The following is a 22,066-nucleotide window of genomic DNA, read 5'->3' as shown; positions in this document are numbered from 1 at the left end:
GACACAGGGTACATGGCTTACAGCCTTTGAAAGGCCAGAGGCAGTTAAAAGGACAAGCAAGGCTGGATGTAGCTCTCTGTCAGCAGGTGGCAGCACCATTAGCCATTTCTTTACGGAGGAAAAAACCCAGGAATTTTTCTATTCTTTTACTCCAAGGAAGGCCATACCATCAGTAGGAGTTTGAGTCCAGTTTCTCTGCCATAAGAATGGGGCAGAGTGACCTCTCGTGAACCCCAAACTGAAGAGGCATCTGGTTTTGGCGAAGCCTTTTCTGACCCACCCTTCGGAAACTCCTGGAGTTCATCCTTGGTCCTAAGAAAGGATGGCAGTACCCTGGGGAAAGGCCCATCTGTGCAGGTGCCTTGTCTGTTCTTAGTTGTTGATATCCCTGATCCCGGTATCTGCATCATCATGCAGAAGAAACCAGGCCCCTAAGACCTCAAGGTCAAGACCTTCAGTGGCACCTAGCTTCATCCCATCCTGAGCCCAGCATAGCCCTTTTGGGTTGTGAGGGTTCCTTGGTCTTCAGAGGGCATGGCTGTTCATCCAGGGGTCACTGGTATGGGCACATCCTCCGTGCCTTGCTTTCAATCCCTCCCACTTGGAATTTGAGCCCAGAACCCCTCTCTTCACACCTCGTCGCTCTCTTGAGGCTGTGCTGTTGTTTCTGTTGCTCTTGGTCAAGGTCTCAACATAGTGGGCACCCAGAGAAGCAGCAAGCTTCCCCCCTTCCTCTGGCATCACTGTTGTTGAGGCCCCAGGTCTCTCTTGTGGCCTACCACCAGGGAGAGGATGTTGAAAGGTTTCACTTTTTCCAGAACCTCCAAATGCCACTGGGTGACACTCTCAAAGGATGTTCTGTTGGTGATACCAAACAGCAAAAGGCCTCCTGCCGAGTTCCAATAGTAGGAGCAAGGCACTGACCTTGACAGCCAAGAAGGAATCCAGAGTTAGTTTTGGTTCCTCCACTGAGGACAAAAAGGGACAAAGGAATCCGGGCAGTGTAATGGAAAGAGCTGGGGGAGAGTCCAAAGTTCTCAATTCTTGATCCACTGTGTGACAGGTAAGTGGCTTCACCTGTCTTGAATCTTGTCCCACCTGCCTGGGGAGGGGCTGGTCATTGAGCAAGTATTTATGAGCTGGAGCTGGAGCTGGAGCTGGGCCTGGGCCGGGCCGAGGGCTGCACTGTTAGCTACGAACACAGGGAGCGCTCTTGTGATAAGGTGAGTGAAAACCAGCCTCAATCAGTTAAGCCTCTGACTCTTGATTTCACTTCGGATTGTGATCTCAGGGTCCTGGGATTGGCCCTAAGGGGCTCTGCGCTTCGTGTGAATTCTGCTTGAGCTTTTCTTTCTCTCTGCCCCTCCCCCTGCTGGTATGTGCTGTCTCTCACATGCTAGCTCGCATGTGCTAGTGCTCTCTCTCTCTCTCTCTCTCTCAGAATAAATGGATACATCTTTAAAAAACAAACAGACAAAAACCTGCTTCTGGGGACGCCTGGGTGGCTCAGTTGGTTGGGCAGCTGCCTTCGGCTCAGGTCATGATCCCAGCATCCTGGGATCGAGTCCCACATCGGGCTCCTTGCTCCGCGGGGAGCCTGCTTCTCCCTCTGACTTCTCTCTTCCACTCTGTCTGCTTGTGCTCCCTCTCGCTCTCTCTTTGACAAATAAATAAATTAAATCTTTAAAGAAAAAAAAAAACAAAAAAAACCTGCTTCTGTGCCAAGGGCTGCAAAGGAGAGAGGCTTGTAGGGTGGTCTCACCAGCGGAGCTGAGGGACTCGGGTGAAGGGAGTCACCCGAGTCTCTCCCTCAGAGAGAGACCTGCACCTCAGATCTCTGAGGGAGAGAGGCCTGCAGCCTGGGGCGGTGCTGTCAGGCCAGGTTGTGCAGGGCCTTGCAGGCCCCAGCCATGCAGGCTTTACCCAGACAGGAACAGGAGCCATTTTAGATTTGCGTGGGGGGAAAGGTCACTCTGGCCGGGCAGTGGAGTACACACAGCCAGGAGGGGAAGGGAGAGGACAAGTGTGGAAGCAGAGAGATCCATTAGAAGGCCGCCGCCTGATTGAAGCGGTGGTAAGTGCAGGACGGGTGAATCTGCAAGACAGTTACAGCGGGCACTCACAAGCTTTGGTGACTGTGTGTAGGGGTGCGGGACTGGGGCACCACTTAGTGATCCGTAGGGTTTGTCTGACTTGGCGTGCTCACCCCTGGGGCAGCTTGGCCCCACCCTGGGCACGAGGCCCTCTTCCTCCTTGGATGAGTAACTATGCCCACTCGATTCCCAGAGCCCGGCCTGGTGCAGACAGTTGGGCAACAGGGCATCCTTGCAGAGGGGCGGTGGAGAGTGCTTCCCGTGGTGCTGCGCTAAGCACCTCCCATGGGCTAAGCACCTCCCATGGACGAGCGCTTTGTGTTTCCCCAAGTCTGAAGAAGGAAGAATGTGCGAGGTCTATGTGGTGCACTTGAATTGTATCTTATCTAATCCTGGTTCCCAGGAGGAAACGGAGACTTAAACAGTTTAAGGAACTCAAGGTCACACAGCTTGTGACAAGAGCACAGGCAGATGTGGAGCCTGCGCTCTTAACCATCTGCCTGCGCTCTTAACCGGCCCTATCTCCCTAAACCTAGGGAGACAAAATGGGGAGTGACCAAGAACAGCATATGCAAAGGCCCAGAGGTATAAAGAAGTCTGCGGCAATGTGGCTCAAGCACAAGGTGTAACACTGGGAGAGGATAGCCTGAGGTGAACAGAAAGTGAGCGCGGGAGGAGGATGGATGACAGACATAGTGGCGAGGGCCAGCACCTAGGCTTCAGAGGCTGTTCTGCATGTGTGTCTGTCTATCTGTCTTGCAGAAGTGGGAGGGTGTAGTGTAGACAGCCCACAGGTGGGCCGCGGGCTTCCCATCCCTTATCAACCTGGCCAATACCCCCCCACACTTTTTTTTTTAAAGATGTATTTATTTATTTGAGATTGAGTGAGAGAGTGGGGGCAGAGGACAGAGGGAGAGGGAAAAAGAAACTCAAGCAGACTCTCTGCTAACCGCAGAGCGCAACACAAGGCTTGATCTCACAACCCTGAGATCATGACCTGGGCCAAGAGTCAGATGCTCCATCAACAGAGTCGCCCAGCTGCCCTGAGTTAATACCTGTGTTAATTGTTGGACATTTTAGGGCTAACAGAAAGACTGCATCTGATAAGAGGATCCTGGTGCTAAAAACAGGCATATAAACAAAAAAAATTTGAAAACCGTAGGTGCTAGGGACTGGGGAGATTGAGGTGGAGGACTGGTGTGATTGTATTTACATGTTACAAGCCTTGCACGGGCTACTGGCCTGGAGAATGGAGTTGGAAACAGGGGAGGGGGTCTAGCCAAGAAGTTGCTGCAGTTATTTCAGACTAAAAGTAAAGGCATATGGCATGCAAGGTTTCCCTGAGAAAGCATTAACCAAAAGACAGAGGTAGAGGATGGTTGCAACATCATGGTTGAGTTTTGAGGGCACAGAGGGGGCCATCTGGGACCAGAAAACCATCCTGAAAAGTCCCCTGTGCCTGCATGAGGGGAAGCGGGGAGGAGGAGGCCAGACGTGGACTGAAGCCTCACAGTTATCTGTAGTTAGAAAGGAAAAACTCCCAGCATCATCCAGTGCAGCCCCATAACTTACAGGTAAGAACATTAAGGTCTGAAGAGGCCGTTATGACCTGAGGTCCCTGGGCAGGTCGGGACTCAGACCTGTGGTTTTGGTCCATTGTCCATCCTTCTCATGGCCTCGAAGAACTACAGTCTTGGCGGGGGGTGGGGGGTAAGGGGGAGCGCAAAATGATGTAGACGACAGAGCCTGAAATCTCCAGGTTCCCTGAAGGCTCGGAGAAGAAATTGAGTTGGGCCAAGCCTTGAAGGACTGAGTTTTGACAGAGATGGAGGAAGGACATTCCAGACCGGGGACTGACACATGAAAGACCCAAAGGGAGCTTGTTAACAGAAGGAACTTAACACTTACTGGGCACTTAATAGTGTCCTATTTAATCCTCTAACAAAACTGGGGGGGAGGAATTGTTCTCATTTTACGAGGAAGACCGCGGCTCAGAGGTAGGGGACGGGCTGGGCTCCTACCCAGACGTCTTCAGTTCCAGACTGTGTGCGGAGGGCAGGATGGGTCTTCCCTCTTAACCCACTAAGTTTCAGAGGCTCGCAGAATGGACAGGGTCTTCAGAAAGGCTCCCATGGGTGGCAGATTGGCTGTGTGCCTTCAAAAGGCGTGGATTCAGGCCCAATAGCCCGACCTTGCCGAAGATGCTGTGGCTGGAGGGTTTAGCCGGGGCGCTGCCTGGGAGAGGGAGTTTTGCTTGCTCAGACTCGTCTAGGGATAGACCTGAAGGGACAATTCTGGAACTTCACTCCTAGTACGGAAGCAGAAACCAGCTCAGTCTCCAGAAGTAGGTAATGATTTTTAAGAACTCTTTAACAGAATCTGGGGTCCTCGTGATCTCCCCACAGTTTACTTTGGTAGTCTCGTCATGACAGTGATGAATAAAACCTCAGGGGAAAAGGAGCACTTCCATTTGGTGAATTCCTACTGTGTGACCAGCACTGCCCTTCATTTAGGTGGGACCTAATCCTTTCGAAAACCCTGTGAGTTGGGCATTATGATCCTCGTTCTCCAGAAGAGTTCTCTGAGGCTTGCAGAGATGAAGGGAGCTCCCCAGGCTCCCCCAGTTACACACAGTGGAGCTGGGAGTCAAACCCAGGCTTGAATGCAAAGCCCACAGTAATTTTAGGCCGCTGGGATGCTCCTGTGGTTAAGAAGTGATACTTATCTGAGTGTCACAAGCCAATCCCGTCACGCAGGGAGAGGGCAGAGGGCTGGGGCCATCCAGTGGAAGGAAACCACTCGTGCAAAGCCCAGGGCTGCAGGTGGTTCAGAATCTGTCAGGGCAGAGTAGGGGGAGAGGCAACACGCACAGGCTCAGGAAGGGCCAGGACTGTGGGGAGATTATTTGAATTCTGGGAGGGGAGCAGCCATGTCAAATGTACTTTAAAAATTGCCTCTGGGGCACTGTGGATGCTGAATCAACAGGGGACACCCTACAGCCTTCCAGAGGGGTGTCACAGTCTCCACTAGGGGCCTGAGGCCTGAGCTGGGACAGCAATGACACTCAGTGCGGGGGGCGGGGTGGTGGGGGGGGCGCTCAGCTGACCAGTGGGCCTGGCCCCCCCCCACTACTCTTCTCTGCTTTTCCTCTAGCCGACGGGATGGGCAGGCCTGCTGCCTACTGCTGCCAGAATCCTACCCATCAAAGGCTCTTGCAGTCCGCAGAGGGTTTGCCACAATGCAGGGGGTTGTGAGAGCTGGACCAGAGCCCTGAGGCACAAGGTAGGACCTTCTGGGCCTGGCCGGTGGCCGTGCACGAGGCCTGAGCCACATTAGTTTCCTATCCTGGACTTTAGTGCCTGTCTGTGAAAAGACAAGTTCAACCCCACCTCACAGGGTTGCTTCGAGGTTAGTAAGTCACTGAAAGAGCCCACGATGCATGAGCTCACGTTGATGAAGTTCTAGAACCTAGGTGAGGTTTGGTGGGCTGAGGTCCGGAGCCGATGACCAAGAAAGAATTCTTGAGACATCTTTGGTGCAAAATGGTGGTTTATTAAAGCACGGGGACAGGGCCCGTGGGCAGGCAGAGATGCGGCTGCCCCCGGGTTGTGAGGGGTGGTTGGTTATATACGTAGGAGTTGGGTAGGTGAAGACAAAGGGGTATTCAGAAGGGCTATTGGGGCAAAGAATACTATCAGAATATTGAAGGCTTAGTTACTATCAAGTAAAGACAATTGAGAGTCTCCTGGTGGAATGTTACATTCCTGCTATCAAGCATCCCTGTTAATGAGATTTAGGTTTAAAGACAATTGGGAGTCTGGTGGAATGTTACATTCCTGCTATCAAGCATCCTTGTTAATGAGATTTAGGTTTAGAAGAAATTTAACTTTATTTACTTTTCCTTCTACCTCCACCTCCTTCGGTTTTTTTATGGAGGGGAGGGTGACATTAGGCTTGAGGAACTGAGTTCTGTGTCTTTGGAAATTGGGCTATTGATAAGGTAACTTCTTTGTTGTAATCTCAAGGACATTTGCAAACCAAGGGAGACTCCTGTCTTGCAGGATTGTGATCTCAGCAAGTTAACTATTTATCATTTTATGGCAGTCAGGGGTGCCTGAGGAATGCTACACCTATGGAGGGGAGCGGATGAAGGGGGGGGGTGCAAGGCGCCAGCTCTTGCTTTGTCCTCAGCCAGCCTCCTGCTCCCTCATCAACGTAGTACCTCATTTAATCCTCACAACCACCCTGTGAGACAGAAACTACTGTTCTCCCCATTATACAGATGGGAAACGGAGGCCGAGGAGTGCTAGAGATGTATGACTGCAGCCTGCTGAACAGTCCTCAAGGGAGGCAGCTGGGGACGGTGGGCAACATCTTCTTGGTGATGGGCCCAGCCTGGGGTAGGCCTGGACTTCAGGCTGGTCCTCCAGTGCCCACCCAGGATTTGGACAGAGGAAAAGGTCAGTTTTTTCTTCCTCTCTCCAGGGATTTGGGGAGGTTTTGACAGCAAAATCCCCACCGTCATCTGCAGGACCAGCTGCTCATCTCCCAGACAAGCTTTGGTTTACCCTGCAGTCCTGTTCAGGGAAGACCTGGGAGATGAGAAACCACAGATCAAGTTCAATGTCACTCCCTGCTTCTTCACTTATTCCTCAGATCTCCAGTAAATTCTTAGAAAGAGCCCAGCCCTTTCCTTGTTCCTCGCCTTGGGGCTTCTCCCTCTGCTCACTGGCTTCAGTTAACCTCCTTGGGCCTTAGTCTGCACATCAGTAAAATGGAACAATATTATCTACCTTGGGATGCCTGGGCGGCTCAGTTGGTTAAGCGGCTGCCTTCGGCTCAGGTCATGATCCCAGCGTCCTGGGATTGAGTCCCACATCGGGCTCCTTGCTCGGCAGGGAGCCTGCTTCTCTCTCTGTCTCTGCCTGCTACTCTGCCTGTGCTCCCTCGCGCGCGCGCGCGCGCGCGCGCGCGCGCGCACTTTCTCTCTGACAAATAAATAAAATCTTAAAAAAAAAAAAACAGTATCTACCTCACAGGGACATAAAAAGTACTCAGTGCTGGCCACTGTTCCTACAGGCCAGACCTTTGCTCTTATCTGGGCCCTTCTCCACCCTCCCCCAGCTCTCAGCTCAAGGTCATCGCCTGGAGGCGGCCATCCCTGATCAACACCTCTGAAGAAATCAGGCCCACCCTTCTCAGCCCAGTCTCCTGGATCTGCGGGCTTTGTAGCACTTAAAAGTGGAAATCATATGGTTCCATTATTTACTCATTCACTTTCCCACTAGAATGTTAGCTCCAGGAGGGCTTTCTGTCAAGTTCACTGATGTATCCTTCGAGTCCAGAACAGAATAGGTAATTTTTTTTTAACTGAAGAAATGATAAGATTCTCAAAAACAAGGCACGTCCCTATCTGTCCTTCTCCCTCTCCAAGCTTCTCCATCAGTGAAATGAGTGTAATCCGCGCCAACCTTGCAGAACTTATAGGGATGAATGCTGGTCTAAGAGAGGCAGGGAGGAGGCAGTGCAGTGAGAGACCCACTCTGGCCCAGCCCCATGGGGAGGAAGCTAAAAAACCCACCATAACTGGAAACCTCCCAAGAACCCTAGAGAGAAGGGATTATCAGGTCACAGAGTGAAGTGGTTGTGCTCTTTGTTGCTGTGGAGCCATCCGGCCCTTCCTGTCCCACTACAACAGCCACCCCCCTACACCTGCTGAGATTCTTTTTTTTTTTTTTTTAAGATTTTATTTATTTATTTTGACAGACAGAGATCACAGGTAGGCAGAGAGGCAGGCTCCTGGCTGAGCAGAGAGCCCGATGCGGGGCTCGATCCCAGGACCCTGAGACCATGACCAGAGCCGAAGGCAGAGGCCCAACCCACTGAGCCACCCAGGCGCCCCCACCTGCTGAGATTCTTACCGACATAAACACCATCTCCGGGGAAGCCTTCCCTGATTGCCCTAGGACATTCTCTGCCTAACTGTTCCTGTTCCCCAGGAGGCAATTTCTGAGATGAGGATTAGTGAGCAGACGGACATTGATCAGAGGATTCTTGAGATCAATACCAGCTTGGGGGAGGAAGGGAGGGACATGAGACTAAGCAGAGGGAGAATTTAGCTGTGATGTTTTTTTTTGTTTGTTTTTTTGTTTTTTTTTTTTTTAAAGATTTTATTTTTATTTATTTGACAGAGATCACAAGCAGGTAGAGAGGCAGGCAGAGAGAGAGAGAGGAGGAAGCAGGCTCGCTGCTGAGCAGAGAGCCCGATGCGGGACTCGATCCCAGGACCCCGAGATCATGACCTGAGCCGAAGGCAGAGGCTTAACCCTCTGAGCCACCCAGGCACCCTAGCTGTGATGTTTTAAGAACAATGGCCTCAGTCAGCCCCAGGAAGAGTGATGAAGCGGAGTCTGACCATCAGAGCTGGGAAAAGGGAGCCAGGCCTTTGAACGCTCCCCCACCCCAGTAGATTCAACAAATCAACACTGTGGGCAGCCCTGAGGGGTAGGCAGTTCCCAGAGGGTGCTTTGAGCCTACTTTCATTGGCTGCACGCCCAGCAGCTGGGGGAGGGGGGATGTAGGGGTGAGGGTACAAGGCTGTGAGTTCTGCTGCCCTGAAGGGACATCGTGGTGGCTAATCACAGTGTCCACTATGTGCCCAACCTAGGAGCTGCTCCCTCGCCTCCATGCCTGCCTCCCAGATCCAGATCCAGTGCCCAGCCTTGGAGTGGGGGCACTGGGCAGCAAACCTGAGTTTCAGGGCACACATTTAAGACAAATTCAAGTTTGAGGACTGAAGGAGGCTCCCAGGTAGGCTTGCCCTGAAATTCCCCACCCGTCCTCGCTTGTGTAGCAGCGTCCAGACTCGGTGCCTCTCAGCACTCCCGAGTCCAGGCTCGGGAGTGTTGCCAGAAATGGTGGAGGGGAAACAATGTTGAGGACAGTTCTTGTCATTGGCTGGCTCTGGCCGAGCATGTCCCCCCAACCATTTCTCATTCATGCCCATCCCCCACACCCACGCCACCCTCCCTCCCCCCCAGACCCCCATGGCATGGGTCTTCTATGAGCCCCACTGACAATGGAGGAAACAGGCTGAAGGACACAAAGCTGCACACCTGGCTTCTCAGAGCTTTCTGGCAGAAAGGGGGCTGAGGTCTGAAACCCTCAAATCCAGAAGGTGTGAATGCTAGGATACTGTTTATATTAACCCTTTAAATACATCCTGCCCTTTGCTCTCCAGAAAGATACGGACACCCCATCCCAGCAGCACTTCTGAGGTTGGCACTGCTTTAATCCTTTCCCTCCCAGAGTCAACACTGGCATGGCCGTGGGGGCTGCTTCCTCGGGGGGATGCTGAGGACTTGGGTCTCGTGGATGAGCCGGACACCCCCCCAGTCCTCCTCCAGCTTGATGTCCCCCTGCTCCAGGGCCTGCTGGATGGTGTCAGCAAGGGTGCTGAAGGCCAGGTCCACATTGTAGTTATTCTTGGCAGAGGTCTCCATGAAGGCCATGCCCAAGGAGGCAGCCAGCTCCTCCGCCTCCTGGGCCGAGACACAACGGGTGCTCTGCAGGTCACTCTTGTGGCCAACCAGTAAGAAGATCACCTTGTCGGGGCCCTGAGTGGCCACGACCTCCTGGTGCCAGTCGCAGATATGTTCAAAGGACTTCCTGTTTGTCACATCAAAGACCAGTAGGACACCCACCACATTCCGGTAGAAGGACCTGGTAATGCACCTGAAGGAGGGGCAGTGAGCTGGGAGAGGTCTATGCCCGCAAGGCCCTCCCACAGGCACAAGCCCCACAGCTCATTTCACACTGCCCAGTGTTTCTCTGCTCCCAGCGTCTGTCTCTCCCCCAACAGAGTGGCTGCACCTCAGCTAGGGAGCAAGTTCGAGTCACATCCTCTCTGGACCATTCCTCCATTCGAGAGGAAGCGGGGTGTTTTCCTGATGGCAGATTTTTGCTTCCCGTTCTCTGCCTGGCAGACTCCTACCTCCTTCCAGGCCGCCCCAAACCTCTCTTCCTTTCCCATCTCCCTGGCACCTCCCGCTTGGCCGGGCTCGCTCAGCAGCCGGGCCACCCATCCCTCCGGGACTCAGGCCTCTGGCTCAGGGGGCTCGGCCCACCCGGCTGCATCTGTGGGACCAACGACTCCGCGTGGAGGGCCAGAGACCAGGGCAGGGGCCCCCAGACCCGCACCTGGGCCACTGAGGCCCGAGCCCTCGGGGTGGGGTGAGGGGGGACAGCCCGCCAGCTCCCTCAGCCCGCCCGGCCCGCACCTGAAGCGCTCGTGGCCCGCCGTGTCCCAGAGCTGCAGCTTGACGCGCGGCCCGGCTCGCAGCTGCAGCTTGCGGCTGTAGAACTCGACGCCCACCGTGGGCGCCCCCTCGGGCTCGTGCTCGGGCTCGGGGGCCCCGGGCGCGCCCGCCACAAAGCGCCGCAGCAGCGACGTCTTGCCCACGGCCGCGTCCCCCAGCAGCGCGATCCGGAACTGGTAACGACAGCCCCCCGCCTCCATGGCCCCAATGTCGCCGTCCAGGCAGCGACCGGCAAGCAGCCGCCCCAGGCAGCCGACCGGCCTCCCGAGGCCAGCCGCCAGTCCCGCCCCGCCCCGTCGGCTGGCCCCGCCCCTCCCCGTCGGCTGGCCCCGCCCCGCCCCGTCGGCTGGCCCCACCCCTCGGCCCGGGGCGCTAGACACCTGGGCACGTGCTCTCCTCCCTAGGGGCCCCAACTTCGTCCTCTAATAACCCCTACTTCTCGGGGTGGCAGATGAAAGAAGGCAGTGTGGGGAGGAGCACGAGTGAAGGACGAGAACCCAACACGCACTGGCCCGCGTTGAACCGTCCACCTCATTCCGCCGGCGGGCTTCTGTCTCCAGCCCACTCCCCGGGCAGTGCCCAGATTGGGCCCCTGTTGCTGGAGCTGGAGACCCCACTCTAGAAAGCTGATGGTTTATAGGTGCCCGTTCCTTACCGCCCCACCCAGGTGCTGCTTTCCCGGAGATCCATGAGCCCCGGCCTAGGGCCTCTCAGGGCTTCGGGCTCAATGGTCAGCTTCAATGTTTGACAGTCGTCCTCCCAGCCCCCACTCCCCCCACCCCCACCCGCGCCCCCGCCGCCTCAGCACCTGTCCGGGCGGGGCCTCAGGGCCCACAGAGGGACGCCAGCAAGGCTGGTAGGAGGCCCGACAGCCATAGATAAATGCGATTCCAGAGGGAGTGCAGTTAGCCTGTGGCCTGGACAACTAACTTATTTACTTGTTAATTTTAAATTTATTTGACAGAGAGATCACAAGCAGGCAGAGCAACAGGTAGGGAGAGAGGGAGGAAGCAGGCTCCCTGCTGAGCAGAGAGCCCAATGTGGGGCTTGATCCAGGACCCTGAGGTCATACCCGAGCAGAAGGCAGAGACTTAACCCACTGAGCCACCCAGGCGCCCCTGGACAACTAACATTTATGAGGACCGATGGTCAGTTCTTCACACTGCCCGAATGACAGCTTTGAGAGGGCCATAGTGTGCTTATTTTAGAGCAGAGGAGACTGAGGCTCGTCTCAGGTCACAGAGCAGAGCTGAGACTCACATCTGAGTTTGTCTCACTCTTCATTACCCCCCTGATGCCACAAAGGGGGATGGCAAATCAAGTACCAAGAAGACCAGGACACAGTGGTCAGGTCCCCGTGGGCAGGTGGCAAGGGTAAGGCCGGAACATCTGCTTCCTAGAGCCAGTCTACCAGGCCTTCTGGAAATCCAAGTTATCAAGGCTTGGCTTCTGGCTGGTCTCAAACAACTCCATCTGTTGGTTTAATTTCACTGTTCCACTGTGGTGGATTTTACCAATTTAACTTGTTTTTGGCAAATTGGTGGTGAAGCGAAATCCTCACTGTTAGAATCAAATCATCATATATTTCCTTCTCACACAACCTTGTAAGATGTTGTTATTCTGCACATTTTTACAGGTGAGGAAACTGAGGCTCAGAGATAATCTGAGATTACTCAACAAGGAAGGCAGACTAGCTGCCGAGTTTACCCAAGACCAGAACCTTATTTGCTATTTCTGTGTCTGACAGGACAAGTGGAGGATCTGAGAAGGCCCAGGTTTTTTCATACTTTTTTTTTTTTCAAGTGGATATATGGATGTATGTATATAAGTAAATAAGTAAGTAATTTCTATACCCAAAGTGGGGCTTGAACTCATGACCCTGAGCTCAAGAGTCATATGGTCTATCAACTGAACTACCCAGGGGCCCCTCTTCTGGCTAACTCCTAACAAATCAATAGGAAGCCATTTTAAGGGGCACCTGGGTGGCTCAGTGGGTTGGGGCCTCTGCCTTTGGCTCAGGTCATGGTCCTGGGATCGAGCCTCAGGTCTGGCTCTCTGCTTGGCAGGGAGCCTGCTTCTCCTTCTCTCTGCCTGCTTCTCTGCCTACTTGTGATCTCTCTCTCTCTGTCAAATAAATAAATAAAATCTTAAAAAAAAAAAAAAAAGAAAAAAGAAGAAGCCATTTTAACAGGTCTCCATGTACTATCAGTCCTTGGTCGCCTGTGTGGTAGAGCCTGAAGGGGCCTATGTTTCTACTTGTCCTCTACCTCCAGGAATAGGAGACAGAGAGGAGCCTCAGGAAGGGTGTGTGTTCGGAGAGGAATCCTTCCTGCCAACTTTACCCAAATTCAGAGTCTGCCCCACTCCCACCCTCTGCACTGATTCCTCAATTGAATTATTCTCTCCACTTCACTCTGAGTAGCTGGAAAAATATTTTTGTGTGTGTTTCAGGTCCCTATGGATGCCTCTAGCCCCTTCTTTACCCACCACCGGTAGTCTGAGCTCCAGCCATGCTCCACATTTTTCCTCTTCTCAGGCCTCCTCCAGGAACACTCCCCCTCTCCTCTTCAAAGGGCTGACTCCTACTACAGGCCTTAGGTTAGATCCCTGTGCGGCAGGAAGCCTCTCACTGGCCAGTGAGGTCACATGCCCTTTTGTTCACTGTGACAGCTGTCTCCCTCCTCGGTCACTTGAGGGCAGCGATCAATGGTGGTATGCCCAGTGCTTGGCACAAAACAGGAACCAAGTAAATATTTATAGTTGAAGGAATGAATGAAAGTGGATAAGTGCTATTCATTCATTAATTCAGCCAGTCAAATCCCACAAGAGGGCCGGACTCTGAACTCGAGGAGCTACAGGCCCAGAGAAGACATTGCACGGGAGGTGGTTCTGAAGCCGGGTCTCCCAGGACAAGGGAAAGCTGGGGAGTTCAAGGAGGAACAGCACTCCAGGCAGGAGCCACTGGACAAAGGCAGAGGGCATGAAACTGCTTGAAAGGCAGTTTGAACCCAGCATTCCCAGAAGCCTTTGTAGTCAGCACCCGTGGGCCAGTGCACTGTCAGCACTGGGATCTTTGAACTTCCTCTCCTGGAGGCTCCCGCCGTGGGCTAGGGTCATGTGCCTGCCCTCCACTGCTAGCCCCAGAATCCAGACGTCAGCTGACCTTACCAGAGAGTTGCTGTGTGACTAGGGTGGGGTAAGAGACTCTCCCTCCCCACCCTGCTTTCCCTCCAGCAAATCACGGTGCCCACCTCACAAGAGAATCCCGAGGAGCTGTGCGGCTGTGCAACAGAGCAAGGCAAGTTGTGCGCATTTGCCTGAGAGAAATCGAGGTTTTTAGTTCCAACCCCCACTTACTAGCTATGCAGCCTTGGCCAAGTTAGATTCATTCATTTACTTCGTAATTGTCTCAATAAGTGCTACTTCACATACTTACTTACTTACTTACACAACAGTGAAAATAAAAATAAAAAGACACAGTTCCTGGGGTGCCTGGGTGGCTCAGTGGGTTAAAGCCTCTGCCTTCAGCTCAGGTCATGATCCCAGGGTCCTGGGATGGAGCCCCATAATAGGCTCTCTGCTCAGCAGGGAGCCTGCTTCCCTTCCTCTCTCTGCCTATCTCTCTGCCTACTTGTGATCTCTGTCTGTCAAATAAATAAAATCTTTAAAAAAAAAAAAAGCAGTAAGTGCTATAAATAACAATCAAGCAGGATAATGGCTTGAAGGGTGACAGGATGCTACATCAAAATAGGGTTTTCTGAGATGACATTGGAACAGAAAACCAGGGGAAGTGAGGGAGTGAGAAGTGTGGGTGTCTGTGATATCAAGAGAGAATATTCCAGGTAGAACAGCATGAGCAACGGTCCTGAGGTAGGATCAGGCAAGGTATGTTCAAGCAGAGCAGAAGGGGTGAGGGAGCATAATGAATGAGGAAGCCAGTGGTGGGTGATGAATGCAGAGAGGAAGAGGAGGATCCAAATCACATGTGGCTTCAGAAGCCATCGTGGGAGTTCAGCATTTATTCCAAATGGCTTGTAAAGTCAGTGGAGATTTTGGAGCAGATGAATAGTACAAATTTTTTCTTGGTTATGTTTTTTTTTTTTTTTAGTTTTACATCTTTTTAAAAAAATTTTTTTAAAGATCTTATTTGACAGAGACACAGCGAGAGAGGGAACACAAGCAGAGGAGTAGCCGAGGGAGAGGGAGAAGCAGGCCTCCCACCCAGCAGGCAGCTGGATGCGGGGCTTGATCCCAGGACTCCAGAATCATGACCTGAGCCAAAGGCAGAGAGGCTCAGTGACTGAGCCACCCAGGCGCCCTTTTACATCTTATTTTTTTTTTTAAGATTTTATTTATTTATTTGACAGAGATCACAAGCAAGCAGAGAAGCAGGAAGTGTGTGTGGAAGGGGAGCAGGCTCCCTGCTGAGCAGAGAGCCCAATGAGGGGCTCGATCCCAGGACCCTGAGATCATGACCTGAGCCGTAAAGACAGAGGCTTAACCCACTAAGCCACCCAGGCACCCATATTTTTACATCTTAATGGAGGTATAAGTGACACACGGTAAACTAACCGTACATATTAGAGAGTACAGTGTAACGACTTAAAAAAAAAAAAGATTTTATTTATTTATTTGACAGAGACAGCAAGAGAGCATAAGCAGGGGGAGTCACAGAGGGAGAGGGAGAAGCAGGATCCCTGCTGAGCAGAGAGCCCAAAATGGGGCTTGATCCTAGGACCCTGGGATCAAGACCTGAGCTGAAGGCAGACACCCAATTGACTGAGCCACCCAGGTGCCCAATGTAATGACTTTTGATGTAAGTGTACATCCATGAAACCAATACCACAATGTAAATAATAAGCATATATCACCCCAAAGTTTCCCCTTGTCCTTTATTTTGTTTGATTGATTGTAGGCTCCATGGCCAGTATGGAGCCCAATGTGGGCTTTGAACTCATAACCCTGAGATCAAGACCTGAGCTGAGATCAAGGATCAGATGCTTAACCAACGGAGGTATCCCTCTCCATGTCCTTTTTAATTTATTTTTTATTTTTTTCCCTAATGTCCTTTTTATATTCTTCTCTCCTGATCCCTGTGAGAGTTTTTAATTTTGATGAAATGTAACTTATTAATTCAATATTGTACTGGAGATCCTAGCTAATACTATAAGACAAGAAAAAGAAATAAAAGGCATCCAGATTGGAAAGGAGGAAGTAAATCTGTCTTTATTCACAGACATGTGAAAAATCTTAAGAAATTTAAAAAGGAGCTACTAAAACTAATATATGAATTTAGGAAGGTTGAAGAATACAAGTTAATATGCAAAAATTAATTCTATTATGCTAGCAATGACCATTTAGAATCTGAACTTGAGGGGTGCCTGGGTGGCTCAGTCATTAGGCATCTGCCTTCGGCTCAGGTCATGATCCCAAGGTCCTAGGATAGAGCCCCACATTGGGTTCTCTGCTCAGTGGGGAGCCTGCTTCTCCCTCTCCCATTCCCTCTTCCACTTCCCCTGTTTGTGCTCTCTTGAAAATTATAAAAGTGTTGAGGCACCTGGGTGGCTCAGTGGATTGAGCCTCTGCCTTCGGCTCGGGTTGTGATCTCAGGGTCCTGGGATCGAGCCCCACATTGGGCTCTCTGCTCAGCGGGGAACCTGCTTCTCCCCTCTCTCTCTGCCTGCCTCTCTACCTACTTGTGATCTCTCTCTCTGTCAAATAAATAAAAATCTTTAAAAAAAAAGAAAATTATGAAAGTGTTGAGAGAAATTAAAGATGACTTAACTGAGATATACCATCCTCAAGGATGAGAGGACTCAATATTGCTAAGATGTCAGTTCTCCCAAAATTAGTCCACAGATTTAATGCAATACCAAATCCCAGTAGGCTTTAAAAAAAAATACAAATTAGCTGATAATAAAATTTATATGAAAATGCAAAAGACTCTGAATAGCCGAAACAATTTTGGGAAAGAGCAAGGTTGGATGACTTACACCACCCTATTTCAAAACTTATTAAAAATCTATAATGGGGCATGTGAGTGGCTCAGTAGATTAGGCATGTGCCTTTGGCTCCAGTCAGGATCCCAGGGTCCTGGCATCCAGCCCAGCATCAGGCTCCCTGTTCAGCGGGGAGCCTGCTCTTTCCTCTGCCTGCTGCTCCCCCTTCTTGTGCTCTCTATCAAATAAATAAGTAAAATAAAAAATCTTTAAAAAAAAAAGAGTTACAGTAATCAAAACAGTGTAGTATTGAGTATAGAAACAGACCTACACATACAGTCAATTGATTTCTTATTTTTTTAAAGATCTCATTTATTTATTTTACAGACAGAGATCACAAGTATGCAGAGAGGCAGGCAGAGAGACAGAGAGAGGAAGGGAGAGAGGAAGGGAAGCAGGCTCCCTGCTCCGGGGTCATAACCCAAGCCGAAGGCAGAGGCTTTAACCCACTGAGCCACCCAGGTGCTCCAGTCAATTGATTTATACAAAGGTGCCAAAGCAATTAGATGGATAATCTTTTTCAACAAATGAAGATGGAAAAATCTTTAAGCCATATGCAATAAATAAACTTTGACTCTTATACTGTGCACAAAAATTAACTAAAAATGAATCCTAGATCTAAATATAAGAGCTAAAACTATTAAGCTCCTAGAAGAAAACGTAGGAGAAAATCTTAATGCGTTTGAGCGAGGCAAAAAATTTTAAATTAGGACACAAAAAGCACAAAACATAAATAAATAGGCATATTGGACTTCGTCAAAATTAAAAACTTGCTCTTTAAACATCGTGGCTGGTGTGTTGAGAGCAGACTATAGGGAAGAATGGCCGAAAGAAGCAGACTAATTAGGAGGCTGCTGTGATTGCGGGTCAGCAATGACAGAGTCTGCAGAGGCGGTAAGAGAAGGTGTTAACCATCTTAAAGGTGGAGAACACAGGATCTTGCTGATGGATCGGAAGTGAGATGTTAGAGGCAGAAGAATCCAGGGTTTCTTCAAGGATGTACTGAGATTGGGAAGAGCAGGTGTCGAGGAGGGAAGACTGTTCTGAGAAGCCCATTTATTGACCAAGTGTAGGTGTCTCGGAAGCTGCAGCGTATAAGGTCTGGAGCTCAGGAGAAAAGTGAGGCTGGAGAAATATTTGGGAGTCATCTGAAAGTTTCTTTTTTCTCAGAGTCTGTCTTCATAAAATAGGAGTAATAGTAATACCTACTTTTTATTTTATCTTCTATTTAGATTTTATTTGACAGAGGAGAGCACAAGCAGACGGAGCGGCATGCCGAGGGAGAGGGAGAGGGAGAAGCAGGCTCCCCACCGAGAAGGGAGCTTGACTGGGGTGGTGGGGGAGGGAGTCCAAGGCACAGGCTTAACCAACTGCGCCACCCAGCATTCCCCAATACCAACTTTTCAAGTGTATATTAAGGATAAAAATTAATGGATAAACACCGAATAGCTGTTTAATTCTTGACTACTTGTGTTTACACTGACGATTACTCGTTCCACTCCGCACGTGGCACAGTGACTCTCGGAGTGTGGTCTCTGCAGTGGACTTGTGGGTTCCAGTCCTTACCTTGTTAGTTACCTGGGTATAGCTATTGGCAGGGTTACCGTGAAAACTGGACGAGATAACTGAGCATTATTTACTTAGTTACCGCTCAGTAATTTATCTGTTAGCGGAAGAGGGAAGTCTTGAACAAATAATGTGTTCATCTTCCGACTACTCGGTCGCCTCTTCCTTTTTAAGAAGCCTTCGCCGAAGGGCCCCGCTCCAGCGAGAACTCGCCGAGCTCCTCTCCAAACCACCCAGCCGCTGCTGCTCCTCGGCCCACGGCGCTCGAAGCCGAGCACTGACCGCAGCTCACGGGGTCATTTCCCGATTTTGGAAGTCCGACTGAACTCCAGAAGGCACGGCGAGTCGGCTTCATTTGCGAGCACAGGGCCCGGTGCCGGACGTTCACTGAGTGCGAAAACACACGCGGAAGGGTGCGCACCTGCTTAGCTAGAGGCGGGATCCGCCGCCCGGCGCGGCCGGGCGGGCGGACTACAACTCCCAGTGGTCTGTGCGGCGTGTTACTCCAATTGTCGGCGCGGCCTCCAGGGGCGAGACCTATAAAAGCCGCCCTCCGAGGGGCGGTCTTCCTTTTTCCCAGCCACCGTGCTGCTGGCGTGTTGGGCTGCGGGTGCGGGGTAGTTCACGGCCGTCCTCCTCTCACCTCGCGGTAGCTTCGTCGCCCCTGGCCTCGCACCCGCCAGGCCTTCCTCCCGAGGCTGTGGGATGTTGAGAATGGCTCGGAGCTGCCGGGCCTCCCGGCCTGCTGGGACCAAGGCCCGGAAGGCCTGGTCCGCTGCATGCGCGGTAAGAGGGGCCAGAGCCCGCCGGAGCGATACCTCCTCCCGCCTCGGCCCGCGCATCCCTGCGCTGCAGTGCGACGGGTGAGTAACGCGGCCAGGCGGCCTGGTGCAGGGCAGTCCTGGGCCGGAAGTGGCTTAATTTCTGGAGACGCCGCGGGGTGGTGTCCATCAAATCTGAAACGGAATCTGTCTGTTAAAGCTACCTATTGGGTGACCTTGGGGAAGTGATTTCACCTGTCATCTGGCTGCACAGCACGTTAAGCAATCCATGCAGGTTGTTAAGAAGGTTAGGTTTTTCTGGGGTCGCGTCTTGGAGTTTTTAGATTCTATTTTGAATCTCCGTTCTGTGGCATTCTACATTGTCTGACGACCTTAAGTAGGTAGCTTAATTGGTCTAAAGCTACTGGTAAAACGGATAGTAAAATCGTCCTATGAAGACGAAATGAGTTTAAAACTCGGGCATATAGTAAAATGAAGTGGTAATTGGGGCCTGGTAATAGGAGATCTGTTCTCGGCTCCTAGCTGGCTCAGTCGGCTGAGCATGCGCCTTGATCTCCAGGCTCCGGGTCTTGAGTTCATCCCCATGTTGGGCACAGGCTCAGTCTAGATCAGTTCTCTTTAAGTTAGCGCCATGCCCATGGTGAGCCAGGACCTGGTCCGAGTCTGGCTTCTTACTTCCTAACCAACCGAGCCACCCAGGCGCCGGTGGTACCTGTTTTCTTATTTGTTCTCCAGTATATTTCAGCCCGTCAATTTCAGTTAGGCAGGAGTGCTCGAGCTTTAGGCGAGTCAGCCTGGACAGCATTTGGGGCGGTCCGGGGACCTAAATTGCCCTGTGGCCCTTATCGAAGCTGCAGCTGCTTCCACATAGCTGCTGTGGTCAAAAAGGAGCCCAGAGTGACAGTTTTCCTTGACGGTCGCCGTTCTGTTTGATGTAACTGATCTGCAACATTTCAGGAAAAGACAGTTCCTTTGTGTCTGCCATTTCTCAGGTAGAGGTGGAGTCCTTTATTAAAACTGACAGGTTTCCAGAGGCTAGCAGAAACGTTCTGATAACGGGGTCTTTTTTTTTTTTTTTTAAGATTTTATTTGCGAGAGGGAGCTACGAGCAGGGGCAGAGGGAGAGGCTGGCTCCTTGCTGAGCTGGGAGCCTGATGTGGGACTTAAACTAGGACCCTGGGATCTTGACCTGAGCTGAAAGCAGGCGCTTAACCGACTGAGCCACCCAGGTGCCCCTGTTAGTGGGGTCTTGCATAGAGTTCCTAGGAATAAACTTTAGAGAAGTAAATTGCTGAGAACAAGAACCAGTTCATGTAGGGGAAGATAGAGTGGGGTGGACAGGTGTACTGGGCAAATCTAGTGGCAAGTGGCAGATCTCAGCAGTGCTTTGGATCACTGCACTGAAAAGCTTAAGGCATCAGTACCAAAAGCCAGTCACACCTTTAACTGTGAAGGCCAAAGGAAGGGAACAATAAGATGATTCAGGACGACTGTTTCCCATCTCAGCTGTGCCTGACTCAAGATTCCAGGAGGACTTTGAAGTGGAGCTTTTTGGTGAGGATTCTGGGGTCATGACTGACACGGAACACAACCACCTCGGGTCAGGTAGGTTTCTGGGAACTACCTTGGTGGGGTGGTACAGCATGTTTCCAAGGGCTGTGGCCGGCTGTGGCCATGGGATCTCCAACTGCATGCCAGAGCAACCTGGAGAGACTTTGACAGCACAGGTCAGCACAGTACCTGCGGCTGCCACTCGCCTTTCCTATAACAGCCCGGGTGTTCTACCAGAGCCTGGCGGTTTTCCATAAACTTCATGTTGATGGGTATATTGATCGACTTTCTGATTTGGAGCTTTCACCGGTTTTCTCCAGATTGCCCTGAAGTGTCCCTATTGGTTGCGGCTTCCGAAGAGTCTGAGGCTCCCGGGCTGTTGCTGTGCTTTAGGCGAGGTATAGTTATGTGCTGGATTCAGCCTGACCCTCCGGCTCCCTTTCCCATCGGATCTGAACGCTGGTCTTGGTGGTCGTAAAAGGAGGAAAAGGAGCACTGAAGCTGGCCTCATGATGCTTATAGTCTGGTGTATAGGCTGTGGGCTAGTTTCAAACAGGGCTTGAATTCTCTTTGAACTGGTTTCCTCCTTCCCATTAAACTGGGATAATCTTCGGCTTAAAGGGAGGATGTATGTGAAGCTCTGGGGAGTTGTAGTGGTGGCTGACTTAGTACTTCTGTATTTGATAAATACCCATGGTTTTCTTGTCTCCTGAGTCTTTTTTTGTTTGTTTTGTTTTGTAAAGATGTGTTACAGTACAGCTGTCGGCATCTGAGATTATGGATCTAGTTGGGTAAGTTGGCTGCCAAACTTCTTCTGTAGCTTCCTTGCAGCTTCAAGTAGTGCTTAAGCCTTGTGAACCCCAAGTAGTGTAGTGAATTGATAAGATACAAGGCTATTTTCAGGCCTCTGGCAAGTCTTAGCTTTTCCACAGATCTTTGACACCTGACCTTCCTCGTATGCCAGATTAGCTGTTCATGGCCAGGAGAGAAACATGTACAGTGACCTGGGTCTTAGATTTGCCCATCCTGCTGGAAGGCCATGAGCACACTGAAGGGTACCAGATGCCAATGCCCTGCACGTTGGGCAGCAAGGGCCGATTGCCGTGCATTTATGGTCGTGGTTTATGCTCCTGCTGCTGTTTGGGGAAACCTCAAGCCATGGGATCTTACTGGCCTTTTCCTAGGAGTGTGGGAGATGGGTTGGGTGGAACAAGTGTCTTTCACCTAGCTTGGGACGTGGTTATGCTGACTGGTCCAGGATGAAACCTAATCTGAGTGGACATCTGTGGATGATAAATGCGGATATGGGACTGAGACCAGCTCTTCAGAAAAAGCGTGGGTGGCATTAATTAATTAGGAATATTAACACACTGGCTTATACTTCCTTTTCAGGACAGAAACACCATGGGAAGAGGCAAGCTGAAAGATTTTGGTGGAAGACCATGACCTGTATTTTTGTTAATGTTGGCACATGGCATGTGACTAATAAAAGACTTGAAGTAGGTTTTCCTATTCCCCGTTACAGTGTCATTTCATAAAAATAGGTTGACCTCTCCAGATAATACGACTTATTCTAGAGCTGCCACTATACATTTTTTCCTCCTAAAAGCCTGAAAATTCAGGATGAGCCTAACAAGTGTTCCTTTAAAAATCTGAAGGTCTCTTGTGACCTAAGACATTTACCTCAGTACCCCCATTGTGTGTGCCCCCCCACCCTGGTTTCCTTCAGCATAAAAGTAGAGCTGAGTTGCAGATCT

The 22,066-nt window shown here is 51.2% G+C and overlaps 1 protein-coding gene, 1 long non-coding RNA gene and 4 other non-coding genes across 6 annotated transcripts; 5 read left to right on the top strand and 1 right to left on the bottom strand.

Moving 5' to 3' along the window:
• Window positions 1-9,273: 9,273 nt before the first annotated feature.
• RAB42 (RAB42, member RAS oncogene family) lies at window positions 9,274-10,686 on the bottom strand. The gene is made up of 2 exons (XM_004741571.3): window positions 10,373-10,686; window positions 9,274-9,827 (listed from the first exon to the last, which is right to left on the bottom strand). Exons 1-2 carry the CDS (start codon window positions 10,609-10,611, stop codon window positions 9,404-9,406), a joined length of 663 nt encoding a protein of 220 aa, XP_004741628.2. The 5' UTR covers window positions 10,612-10,686; the 3' UTR covers window positions 9,274-9,403.
• A 7,847-nt stretch (window positions 10,687-18,533) lies between these two features.
• On the top strand, window positions 18,534-21,821 carry LOC123387313. The gene is made up of 5 exons (XR_006601691.1): window positions 18,534-18,839; window positions 20,265-20,363; window positions 20,630-20,707; window positions 21,053-21,100; window positions 21,702-21,821. It is a non-coding gene; the product is annotated as an uncharacterized LOC123387313 (long non-coding RNA).
• On the top strand, window positions 19,593-19,727 carry LOC123387440. Its single transcript, XR_006601892.1, has one exon. It is a non-coding gene; the product is annotated as a small nucleolar RNA SNORA16B/SNORA16A family (small nucleolar RNA).
• Window positions 20,398-20,528, top strand: LOC123387449. The gene has a single exon (XR_006601901.1). It is a non-coding gene; the product is annotated as a small nucleolar RNA SNORA44 (small nucleolar RNA).
• LOC123387450 lies at window positions 20,735-20,867 on the top strand. The gene has a single exon (XR_006601902.1). It is a non-coding gene; the product is annotated as a small nucleolar RNA SNORA61 (small nucleolar RNA).
• LOC123387457 lies at window positions 21,558-21,631 on the top strand. Its single transcript, XR_006601909.1, has one exon. It is a non-coding gene; the product is annotated as a small nucleolar RNA SNORD99 (small nucleolar RNA).
• Window positions 21,822-22,066: the final 245 nt, after the last annotated feature.

The sequence above is a fragment of the Mustela putorius genome, unplaced genomic scaffold, assembly GCF_011764305.1.
Source record: "Mustela putorius furo isolate JIRA1106 unplaced genomic scaffold, ASM1176430v1.1 tig00003853_pilon_pilon_pilon, whole genome shotgun sequence".
NCBI lineage: Eukaryota > Metazoa > Chordata > Mammalia > Carnivora > Mustelidae > Mustela > Mustela putorius.
The sequence above is the reverse complement of the archived record's forward strand: the minus strand, read 5'-3'. Positions and strand labels throughout refer to the sequence as shown.